The following is a 10930-nucleotide window of genomic DNA, read 5'->3' on the forward strand; positions in this document are numbered from 1 at the left end:
GACCGCCGGCAGCGAGGACTCCGAGAGCGTCGCCGTGGCCGTCCTGCCCGGCGTCGTTGACGACAACGGCGACAGCGCCGACAGCTTTGTAAGTTCGCGGCGACGCCCAGGAGACATCCTCGAGGACGGCGACGATGGAATGCATCGCCCGCCACCGAGTGTCCGCCGCCTTTTCTCAGCTTTTCTCCACCTCCTTGCACTGCTTTTGCCTGGTGCCCGGCCTCACTGTCAGGACGCGGTGATGGTTGACTACCACACAAGCGCTGGAAAAATAGAGAATCATGTGCTCTCGACGCTCCTATTTTAGGGTAGCGCCGGCGGCGGAGGCGGAGCTTCAGCGGGCGCTAGCGTGTCCCTCGACGGCGGCGACCTCGGCGCGACGGCGGGCGCCTCGTTCGACGACGCCGGCAGCAGCGCCGGGGCCAGTGCTGGGGCCGGCCTGGGCGGCGGCGGCGCGGGCGGCAGCGACTCCGGCTCCATCCTAGGACTGGTCACCCCACTCTTGGGCAGCAGCAGCCAGGTAAGGACAATGCCCGCCCGATGGGTCGCAGAACCTGGACGTGAAGAGGGAAGTCCCGAGCTGATCATTTCCGTTACGCCTCGCAGGGTTCCGCCGGGGACGGGTCGGGCGGCTCTGGAGGTGGATCGGTGAGTAGAGGCGAACAATTTTTTCCTTCTTCACTAGCGTATAGAAATTGAACTGCTTTATAGCTCGCATGGGCTCTTTAACGTTGCACTGCGCTTTGCTATGTACAATTGCTTATTGCGTATCACGCAGGGGCTTTTCGGCGGAGGATTTTTGGGCACCATCCTGTCCACGGTGTTTTCGGTAAGCTTTCTTGAGGACAGAGTGCGTCCCACTACCGGTAAGTCGGTGCGAGAGAGATAGAATCCATTTGAATAGTACACATCTGTCTCTCTTGCACCGACTGACAATTGGGAGGCGCTCCTTGTGCACAGCCATTCATTTTAGAGATGGATAGGCGTATGACCCTTGCAAACCTTATTTTACAGATCAAGTCGTTCATCTTCAGGAAGATTATTCAGTTGCTTGGATCATCATCAGGGCCTCAAGCTGGTTAAAACCTTATTAACTACTAGTTTTTCAAATAAAACAAATCTTAATTAATTTTCTATTTTACCTATAAATTGTATGTGATATCAGTTGAAGATTAAGTCAGCAGTGTTACAGTAGTTTCTCACTGATTGGGGAGAAGTGAAAGTTATGTATATTCTACCTTATATACGATGGGATCGCTTACTTATCTAAACATGGGGAATCTCACAAACCATGCATGAAAACTAAATATTCATATGAATGAGAGTAAAGTCTGTACATGCTTTTTACTGATTGTGAACAACTGTGATATTGCATGCGATCAAGTGCAGATAGCAATGGTATGAACTGTCATCTTTATCTTACTTTTTAAGAAAACATGTTGCTGGTGTAACCTTGGTGTAACTTCCACATTGCTCATAGTACTCAATTGAAATAATAATAATAATTTCAGAACGTTATTGTAAATGTAGTGTTCATATTTTGGAGCAAATTGTGTAACAATTCTGTTTTAAAAGTAATAATGATCTCTGTATGGCTGAATAAGTTTCTGCAATGCCCTCATCATCATTTGCACAGATCTAGGTATGAAGCCAGCATCACCACCCATAGAATCACCACGTAAATACTTAAGAATTTTGCTTTATAAGATATAATATAAAAAAGAACATTGTATCATTGTAGCATAATCAGCAGGTAGCAAATTAAGGTAGTTGTTCTGACAATTTTCTTTTGTATACATTATTATTTTGTAAAATGTCATGCTAAAATATACAAAGAGTTGAATCCCAATTGGTTTTATTTCACAAAAGTTATCTTCAGAATTTCTCTAGATACACCTGTCAACAACAAAATTAATTAATAAAGATTACTATATTGATTAAAGAGAAAATGACTCATGAAAACTAGAGAAGTCTTACCTGAGGGACATTTCCAGCATACCTCGCATTTCAATGAACTGTCTTTTGCCATGGTGGTTTCAAACTCTCTAAGGCTTCCTCCCACACCAAAGTAGTAGGTTTTAGCTGCTAGGTACCTAAACCATTGTTAAGAAAACAACTGATGGTATCACACACACACAAAGCAAATGCCATATTTTGCAATGCAAGACCATAAAGGATACACAGAGCCAGAAGTTTTAAGAAATTTCTTGAACACATCAATAAGTTTATTGTAATTTTGTGGATTATAAATCGTTTCTGAAGTCAATATGTAGTCAAATTTTATTTCACTATTTCTCTGTTCCTGCAATTTGTCGGAAAAAGAAGACCAATCACCACTGTAGAATTCACAGTTTGGGCCACCTTGGCTCTTGTTATTGATGAGTCTTTGAGATTCTTCGTCTGATAGGTTTAAGAGAACATTTGGTATAGTGCAAGAATCTAAAACTTCTTTGTTCTACAGAAAGGGAAATACAAAATTATGAATGAACTGTGCATTCCAAAAAGCAGCAGTAGACAGAACTATTTATATTCTGACTCACATAGTCTTGAAAAACCACAGCAGCGCCATATTTTAGAGCAGCGATTCCAAGTAAACCTGCACCGCATCCTAAATCTAAGACATATTTTCCTTCCAAATTTGTATCAGGGCCATCTGATATCAGCCAAGATAAAAGGTCCTCTGTACACTCCCAAATTTTTAATCCACCTGCAAGTTTCAAGAATTTCAGAGTTATAAATTAATTTTGATAGTAATTATATATGTGAATGAAGGGGATTCATTGTACAACCTTCATATTTGGAAGGAACTAAATCTGATTGTAGCTCTTCTGCAACTCTAATACCACTGCCAGATTCAGACTTTTCCAACACAGATTTGACTACCGATTTTGTTGACAAATGTTGTAGTCTAAAATTGGATATATTTGTTTGGCTTACTGAATCTTGATGAGAAAGCATATAGTTTAAATGTGAGGAGGAGACTTCCACTTTTTCTGAGTGCAACCACTCCAAATCTGAAGCATCTTGTTGTGCAGCAGCTGCTGAAACAATTAATTAAGTAAATCTTATTTAATAAATACACGAAAGCTAAATACGAAACAGTAATAGGAAAGGGTTGAGGTTAGAATGTAACCATTGCATATTTCATACTGAAGTTAATCACCTTGATCACTGTTATCATTTTCTCCATCAGGACGAGAAAATGAAAATTTGAACATGTCTATAGCTACTGATGCCAATGTCACAGCGCAAAGGTAAATGAATAACTGATATACCGGAGAAACATGTTCTCAAAAATTGAGGAACACACAAGCAGAAGAATGTTTACAATCTGTAAATAATTGTACCGGTACATAGTACACAGAACAGGGCAGAGGGCGAATAACGAAAAACAACACCGGCCAGTGAGTGTAAAGTGGTGAAAAGTTGATTGAAATTTAAGTGTCAACTGGTGTCAACATCAACTACAAGTACTGCCTGAACGTTTACCAAAGTAATACGTGTACGTAAGTAATCAGCGTTTGTGTTTTTACATTTTTAAAGACTATCAGCCGATGAGCCATTATGAAGTCAAGGGTGCTAGAGGTTATGTTTTCTTTTGTAATGTTTGGACATGCACAAATTGTGAAGAAGACTAATTTTTTAGAATTTATTTCCAGAGATTTAATTCACCGCATTTTCTGAAAGTTTAAAATGGCTGACGAAGATGAAGGCAATGAGTATCGGTGGGAGACTGGTTATGAAAAGACATGGTACTTTTGTTAAAAATTATTTAATTTAAATAGTTTCTAATTCACCTAGATTCCACTTTTCTAAAACTTAATTAATTTTAAATGTAGGGAGGCCATCAAAGAGGATGACGATGGGCTGCTGGAAGCATCAGTGGCGGAGATCATCCAGCGAGCTAAGAGAAAGCGACAGGCTGAGAGGAAACCTAACACTCGTTTGGGTATGATGAGACACCTCTACATAATTCTGGATTGTTCTGATGCAATGTCAGACCAAGATCTAAAACCAACACGTCAGCTTTGTACAGCCAAAGTGAGTCAAATAGATTTTATCCACCACTTTTATCTAAACATTTTGTAAGTAATTGTATTTTAAATTTTATTTCAGCTCTTGGAGGGTTTTATAGAAGAATACTTTGATCAGAATCCCATTAGTCAAATGGGGATTATTGTTACTAGAAATAAGAGGGCAGAGCTTGTGTGTGAATTGGCTGGAAATGTACGAAAACATGTTGATGTAAGTCAAAACTTTTAACATATGTATTTTTTCATCTCTTAAAATAAAATTGGCATGTCTTGGATTTATTTGACTTTTGTTTTCTAGATTGTGAAACAAATTGCCCAAGGTCCTTGTAGTGGAGAGCCGTCACTACAAAACTCTTTAGAGTTGGCTTTAAGCTCTTTACGTCTCCTACCTGGACATGCAAGTAGAGAAGTTCTCATTATAATGGGTTCACTCACCACATGTGACCCTCATGATATCAATGTTACAATCCAGGTATGTAATTGTTTTAGTTATCAATACAATTCATATTAATTTACACTTTTATTTAATTTAATCTACCTCTGAATTTTAGAAACTGAAAGCTGAAGGCGTTCGTTGCTCAGTTATTGGATTGGCTGCAGAAGTTAGAGTTTGCCGGCAGCTTAGTAAAGAAACGGGTGGCTTGTACTCAATTATTTTAGATGATTGCCACTTCCGAGATCTTCTCCTTCAGCAAGTAGAACCACCACCAGCTGCTCGCACTCAGGACTGTTCACTTGTTCGCATGGGATTTCCTCACCACAGCAAAATTGGAAATGATCCAGCTGATGCCAGTGGTGCCCCCAACAACAATGCTATGTCATTTTGTATGTGGTCAGTATCACTTCTCATTACGCATCAGGGTATGCCCACTCAAAGAACATGGGTGTCCTGTGACTTGTCTTCTCATTTGATTTGAATGAATATAGTGCAAGATAAAATAACGCCCTTGAAAAAACTAAGAAGGTGGAGTAGGCATACCCTGGTATACCCAACGCTGTCATATACAATAAGTTACTTTTTAAAATTAACATTTTTCCCTAAAATTTCAGTCATTTGGATGTGGAAGGAAAGATGGATGCAAGTAAACTTGGTGTTGCCGGCCACCTGTGTCCTCAATGTGGGAGTAAGTACTGCGAGTTACCTGTGGAATGTAGAGCGTGTGGCCTCACACTTGTCTCAGCACCTCATCTTGCTCGCTCCTACCATCACTTGTTCCCTGTGGATAACTTTTTGGAGATGGATGCAAAAGAAAATATGAAGCACAACTGCTTTGGGTGCAGACGAAAATTTGTAGAGATTGATAAACATGTATGTACTTTCTTATTTCTGGCCCCAAAAATATTTTGTTACAATGGAGAAATTAATCCATACATGTCTTATTTCATTTGCAGGTCTACAAGTGTGGTGCTTGTTCTCACATCTTCTGTTTAGACTGTGATATTTTTGTTCATGATACCTTACACAGCTGTCCAGGCTGTACAAGTTCTTGTAAGAATGTCAAATAAGCATATCTTGAGCTACTAAAATGAAGGTAAATGTGCAAGAAAATAACCACCAATTTATTTTCTCTTTCTCACTATCCTTGTCAGACCCTTAAAATGCTAAGCAAGGCAGGTTCCTCAGTGCTGTTTATACTCCAGGATAATATTTTTTAAAAGTAAGCAGCAATGTATTCACAAATAATTGTGTACATAATTTATTTTTAATAATATAAATATAGAACATATCTGAGTAAAGCCAAGCATAATTAAATTGGTCAACTAATAACCCATTATAGTCATTCAATTAGACAAAGTTAATTAAATTGCAATTCATTACTTTTTAAGAGCAGCTATTCTCTCATTAAGTCCATTCATATTCTTCTGAATAGTTTCAACATTCTCTGCAAAGCCTTTATCAACAGACTGCAGTAGCTTCTCATTGCCTTCAAGACTGGTAGCTATTTTTAACTGGAAAGCTTCCAGCTTAGCAAGGGAGGATGAAAATTCACTTGCTACAAGAAAGAACAAAGGTCAGTACATTCAAGTTGCATTCACACAGAATGACCTAGTCTTTTATCTATTTTTTAACTACTTGTGACATACCTTCACGATGGAGTGATTCAAGTGCAGTGAGACGTCTTATAGTTTGGGGAAGGATGCTGGAAATGAACTCAGTCTTCTTGACTAATTCATAGAGCTCCGTCACCTTTAACATGAGCAAACATAAAATGAACATCAAAAAGCTTAGCGGGGAATACAAATATTTCTTTTGCAGTACATATTTACTGCAATTAATTTTCACTGTACCTTAGCATCTTTCTCAGGGTCAGACTGCCCATTGACTTTTTCAGCAACAACATCCATTTTACTGGCCAAACCAGTCAACCTGCCTTCAGCAGTTTCAATTTGTGTGGGCTCCAGCAAAGCAAATCGGCTCTCTAACTTTTCTACTGCTTCTGTGATGCTTTGATTGTGTAAGGTTGATCCCAATCGAGCCTGTCAAAGAATGAATTATAGAATCACATATTTCACTTCAAAGCCCATTTCTACTATCAAAATAGTGCAAATGGGGATGTATACCATATTTTCATTGGATGTTCCAAGAACACTCTCTAGCTTATTTAAGCGCTGTTCCAACTCAGCAACACGGGATGTTTGCTGAAGTTGACTTTGCTCAGGACGATAACGTAATTGGTACAATAAACCATCCCCTGCAGGACCTGCTGGAGCTGTCTTCTGTTTTGAATTCAAATCGGTAGATTTAGTACTCTTTTGTTTGTAAGTTTCAAAATGAGCAAAGAGTTTCCTGAAATTATGACATTTTTGTTATTAGAAAGTAATGAAGACTAGGAAACCACGAAAATTAATTGATTATTTGATGGAATACTTGATTTGTGCTGTCTCTGGGTCTTTCAATGATGCCAGTAATTCTGGTCCAAGAGTCTCTTCCAAGCGAAATTCAGACAGTTGCTTCTGAGCACGCTCAATATTTGCAGCCAAAGCTTTGTAACCAGCTGTCTGATCCGAAGATGAACCCTTATTACCTTTAGCCTCCTCCTAAAAATACAATTTGATAAAAATCACAAGCTACCAATTTGATATTAGGAATGAGCATGCAATTAAATATTACAGAACCTTCAAGGTTGCTACTTCTTCCAGGAACTCTTTCATCTCACACTGCAGTCGCTGGTATTTCTGAAGAATAGTTTCCTTTTCTCCCTCCCCAGCCAATTCCCATACACCTGACCTAAAAATAAGCTCAGATAAGAAAATTTGACCCAAAGCATAAAATAAATTGATTGAAATGAGGGTAAGCTCAGATAAGAAAATTTGACCCAAAGCATAAAATAAATTGATTGAAATGAGGGTACTCACCTAGCATCATAGCCCCTGTTTGGGACCTTTTTCAGGCGGTCCGAAAAGTCAACCGCATTGCCAGATAAATGTTTATCTTTAAACTTCAAATACGATTCAGAGGCACTGAGATGTAATCTTTCAATGCATTCATTTTCCTCCTAGATCGGGGAAAGTATGAGTATTTTTAAGGTAAGGACCAGATTTACTTAGGCTATTTGAGGGAGTCTTACCTCATAGGTGTCATCATTTTGATCTGCCTCTGGTAAATCATCTGTTTCATAAACATCTGGTTGGTCATAAGCCTGTGAAGGGAGAGAAAAGAAAGCAATAAAACTGCTGCACCTACAAAATCAATTGAATCTTGAATATGTACGATTTGGTCAGAGCGACTTGAGCAGCGTCAGGTGTTTTAAGGCATGGATCACAGTATCACCTCTGGTAAATTTTGAAACAAAGTTCAGAGAGAAATGTAATGAGTGGAGTATAAATCTAGAAATTTGAGAAACTTCTCTCAGGGTGTGAAGAACAAGGTTAGAATTTTAACATATGTGGAATAGAGTTAAATCAAAACGTCAGTTCTATAAAATTAGGTTTCAATGAAGAATAACTTACAATGCCCGGCAAATTGGCATATTTTGGGTCAGCCATCGTACCAAAATATACTCCAAAATAACTACAAATACAAATGACAACTGTACTTGACAGCCAGCCAGACACTAGTCACAGAGTGTGTCCGAATTCAGCCACCGACCGAGCACCGACCGGTCGGTGCTCGGTCGGTGGCTGAATTCGGACACACTCACAGCACAGCAGGGCTTGCCTGCGAATAGTGTGTTGGTGCATAAACTCAATTTTTAGATTCATTCAAACAATATTGTAGGTTTTTCTGTGAACTGCTGCAGTGCTGGTTTTTATTTGTAAAATTCATCCTGTAAGTTGGGGCACCTTTTTTTGGTGTGTGGTGTGTGTGTATCTTATGCTCATCTGGTCTGATGGGTTGGCAATGCTGTAGTATCATGAGTACTGGGAAAATTTCTAACCGCAAAATTTGTTTAAAAACCATTTGTTAAACTCAGGAACACTAGGCTTTGCATGTGTTACGGGCCCAGTGTCATTCATTTTAAAAGCTTTCACGTGGCCACGGTTAGAAGGTACGTTTTTTACAGTACAGCCTAGGAACAAAAACGAGGACATATAGAGGCTATATGCTAAAAATATTCTTTGTCCTTTAACCTCCTTTGACTACATATCGGTGTTGACCCATTTTCTTCTAGTATTTATTTGTATTTTCTAGACATTACTTGTTTTTGTACCCTATTTTTCATCAAAACTTTCCACAATGGCTCTCGGTCTTCTTTTTTAAAACTATTTATGTCACTTCTCTATTAACCGAATGATAGCTAGAGTGTGTTTGAATTCTCAATTGTTCTATTCCGGATAGGTCAGAAGCTCAGAATCCCCCGGCCTTATTCACCATTTCAACCTGTTAACTACAACGTCACAATTTAAAATTTTGCCACTCTCCCAGAGTCAAAGCTCACGGTCCACTTTACTCCGAATTGGTTTTCTTCACTCATTCCCACCATTCATATGATAACATCCTGGTCATGGCGCTTTATAATTAATCAGTGAAACAAAGAAAACACTAAGTGGGAGCTCATGTACCTCTGTTTATGTCTCAGCTGAAGCTAGGCAGAACAGGTTTCTACATCGATTTGTATGATTCACAATGCTTTCTTATTTGAATCACAAAATAAGCTTTGAGAATTTCTTAAATTGAAATGTGTTTATTTTTTAATGTCTGTAGACATTGTCCTTGTATTATCTATTGCACATAATGCATTTCATTGTATCATACTTTTGAAGAAGAAAACTGCTAGAAAATTTGGTGGATCAGTTAGTTTGGCACACAACCATATCCATATTAGGAGTTCCCTTCTACAGAAATGTTATGCCGTGGTCGTAAAGAGGGATAGAGTATGTCTTAAATCACTTCCATGAGAATTTTCTGGAGGTTTCTCGAACAGTCCAGTGTTTGCTCTGGTTTGCTCGACGGTCCTCCCACCAGGTCCTGTAGTCCCCACTTCCACCCCAGGCTTTGAATCTCCCGCGGGACACTGTCAACACTACGACCACAGCATCGGTCCTTTTATTTTAGAAATATCTCATAGTTTGGATTTTTGATTCCAAAAGCTTACCTTGGGCTATTGCTTAAGTGCTGTTAACCTGTATTCGGAGGCCTAACGGTGCAAGGAATAGTGTCGCATTCATTTAGTTTTTGACATTAGGTTGGTACCGGCAGAGCTGCGCAGACGACAGCCTGCTGCGCCGTCCCTGATTGGTCACTTGTCCCCACCCCAGCGTCGAGCTGCCTTCTGATTGGCCAAATCATTGCACGGCCCTCGTAGAATCTTCTCGTTACTTCTAGGCGTGTTTTGAAGATTCCTTCGAAGTATAAAACCAGTCCACCACGTACAGTGTTCCACAATGTCATTCGGATTTCGTGACAAGGATAGACCCTCTTTACGCGACCGATTTCGAGGGAAGTCCGGCGATCAGATAGTAGAGGAGCTTCGGAAAAAATTGGACAACGACAGGGAGATGTTCTTCGAAAGAGTTCCTAATCCATCTAGTTTTCGAAGGGTGAGTTGGTTGGGAACGTTTCTGTCTTCTTGCTTTTAACATATTTTCCCCGACTTGTGGATTGGCACTGCTCCAATGTAATGTTTGTGTTGTGCCCTGGCCTAACTGTTCGATTTTGTCGCATGTCGTGCAGTTCCCTTGTTTTTGCTTTGTGGTTTTTAAGGTTATAGGGCTGCTTGGAGTGAGTGGTCAAGTCCCTGCAGTCGTTCACCTTGAACTCACTTCGTGCCTCATTACTCATTTGTCGTCCCGTGCGTGTGTGCCATTTAACACTTAATAGTTACTCCCTTCAGCTCTTTAGTTTGACTGAGCTCAAGTGTTGTGTGCCTTTAACTTATTTTTGTATTTTTCTTTTCTCTGTTGATTTTTCATGTAAACGTAATATATTTATATTGTTATTACTTTTGTTAGAAATTATCATCATTGGTTTCAACCAAAGGAATCTTAAAGTCATAGCATCAGTGCTACTGTTCGATTTTATCTTTGTTGAGCTGACGGGACCTCATTAACTTTGTGTGTCACATTAAGATTCTGTTGCCAATTAGTAATCATACTAAATAAGCACTTCTAGTTTATATTATACCCACTGTTGAGCTCAATTTCTTATCTCCCCTAAAATACTTCCCAACCCTGTACCTCAGATTTCATGTGTTCTGCTTGTTTTGATTCCGAGCCATTGACACCGTTGTCCTGGTTAGTAATTCCTCCCCCTCCCCAGACTAAATCATTTTCTTCAGCGTCCTGGCTGCGTTCAAAAGCCACGGGGTTTTCCCCCCACACCCCTGTTCTCTATTTATCTTGCGCGTAGCCGGAGTCCGAAGCGGAGAGGCACCCATCCTTTGCTTTTGCACGTTTCGCACGCGAACCTCGCGAAAAGGAGGAGGTGGGGCAGTAGTGGCAGAGAGGGGGAGGGG

The 10930-nt window shown here is 39.9% G+C and overlaps 4 protein-coding genes and 1 long non-coding RNA gene across 8 annotated transcripts in view; 3 read left to right on the forward strand and 2 right to left on the reverse strand.

The window, feature by feature from the left end:
- The first annotated feature begins 6 nt into the window (after positions 1 to 6).
- On the forward strand, positions 7 to 1843 carry LOC113208282 (uncharacterized). Its single transcript, XR_008010804.1, has 3 exons — positions 7 to 520; positions 607 to 648; positions 1015 to 1843. It is a non-coding gene; the product is annotated as an uncharacterized LOC113208282 (long non-coding RNA).
- On the reverse strand, positions 1684 to 3354 carry LOC113208182 (histidine protein methyltransferase 1 homolog). 2 transcript variants are annotated; one of them, XM_026425086.2, is made up of 6 exons: positions 3164 to 3354; positions 2790 to 3038; positions 2541 to 2707; positions 2181 to 2455; positions 1978 to 2093; positions 1684 to 1896 (listed from the first exon to the last, which is right to left on the reverse strand). In XM_026425086.2, the coding sequence occupies exons 1-6, from the start codon at positions 3216 to 3218 to the stop codon at positions 1856 to 1858; spliced, it is 903 nt and encodes a 300-aa protein (XP_026280871.2). In that variant the 5' UTR covers positions 3219 to 3354; the 3' UTR covers positions 1684 to 1855. The 2 variants fall into 2 exon arrangements, with proteins under 2 accessions (XP_026280871.2, XP_026280862.2); XM_026425077.2 differs by having other exon boundaries at positions 2790 to 3041.
- A 9-nt stretch (positions 3355 to 3363) lies between these two features.
- Positions 3364 to 5586, forward strand: LOC113216364 (general transcription factor IIH subunit 2). 3 transcript variants are annotated; one of them, XM_026436111.2, is made up of 8 exons: positions 3364 to 3506; positions 3660 to 3752; positions 3840 to 4041; positions 4117 to 4245; positions 4333 to 4506; positions 4586 to 4866; positions 5085 to 5343; positions 5427 to 5586. In XM_026436111.2, exons 2-8 carry the CDS (start codon positions 3694 to 3696, stop codon positions 5538 to 5540), a joined length of 1218 nt encoding a protein of 405 aa, XP_026291896.1. In that variant the 5' UTR covers positions 3364 to 3506; positions 3660 to 3693; the 3' UTR covers positions 5541 to 5586. The 3 variants fall into 3 exon arrangements, with proteins under 3 accessions (XP_026291896.1, XP_026291897.1, XP_052119989.1); XM_026436112.2 differs by having other exon boundaries at positions 3370 to 3502; XM_052264029.1 differs by having other exon boundaries at positions 3379 to 3506; positions 3647 to 3752.
- Positions 5587 to 5715: 129 nt separating this feature from the next.
- LOC113208154 (dynactin subunit 2) lies at positions 5716 to 8109 on the reverse strand. The gene is made up of 9 exons (XM_026425037.2): positions 7986 to 8109; positions 7604 to 7675; positions 7392 to 7531; positions 7152 to 7263; positions 6904 to 7073; positions 6597 to 6822; positions 6324 to 6512; positions 6120 to 6222; positions 5716 to 6028 (listed from the first exon to the last, which is right to left on the reverse strand). Exons 1-9 carry the CDS (start codon positions 8019 to 8021, stop codon positions 5850 to 5852), a joined length of 1227 nt encoding a protein of 408 aa, XP_026280822.1. The 5' UTR covers positions 8022 to 8109; the 3' UTR covers positions 5716 to 5849.
- A 255-nt stretch (positions 8110 to 8364) lies between these two features.
- LOC113208137 (BAG domain-containing protein Samui-like) overlaps positions 8365 to 10930 on the forward strand; it is a 6054-nt gene continuing 3488 nt past the window's right edge. The window contains exons 1-2 of the mRNA XM_026425016.2: positions 8365 to 8524; positions 9802 to 10016. Of these exons, the coding sequence (XP_026280801.1) occupies positions 9861 to 10016 (156 nt within the window). The 5' untranslated portion in view covers positions 8365 to 8524; positions 9802 to 9860. The remainder of the gene's footprint in view (positions 8525 to 9801; positions 10017 to 10930) is intronic.

The sequence above is a fragment of the Frankliniella occidentalis genome, unplaced genomic scaffold (genome assembly GCF_000697945.3).
Source record: "Frankliniella occidentalis isolate FOCC.00 unplaced genomic scaffold, Focc_3.1 Scaffold16, whole genome shotgun sequence".
Classification (NCBI taxonomy): Eukaryota; Metazoa; Arthropoda; class Insecta; order Thysanoptera; family Thripidae; genus Frankliniella; species Frankliniella occidentalis.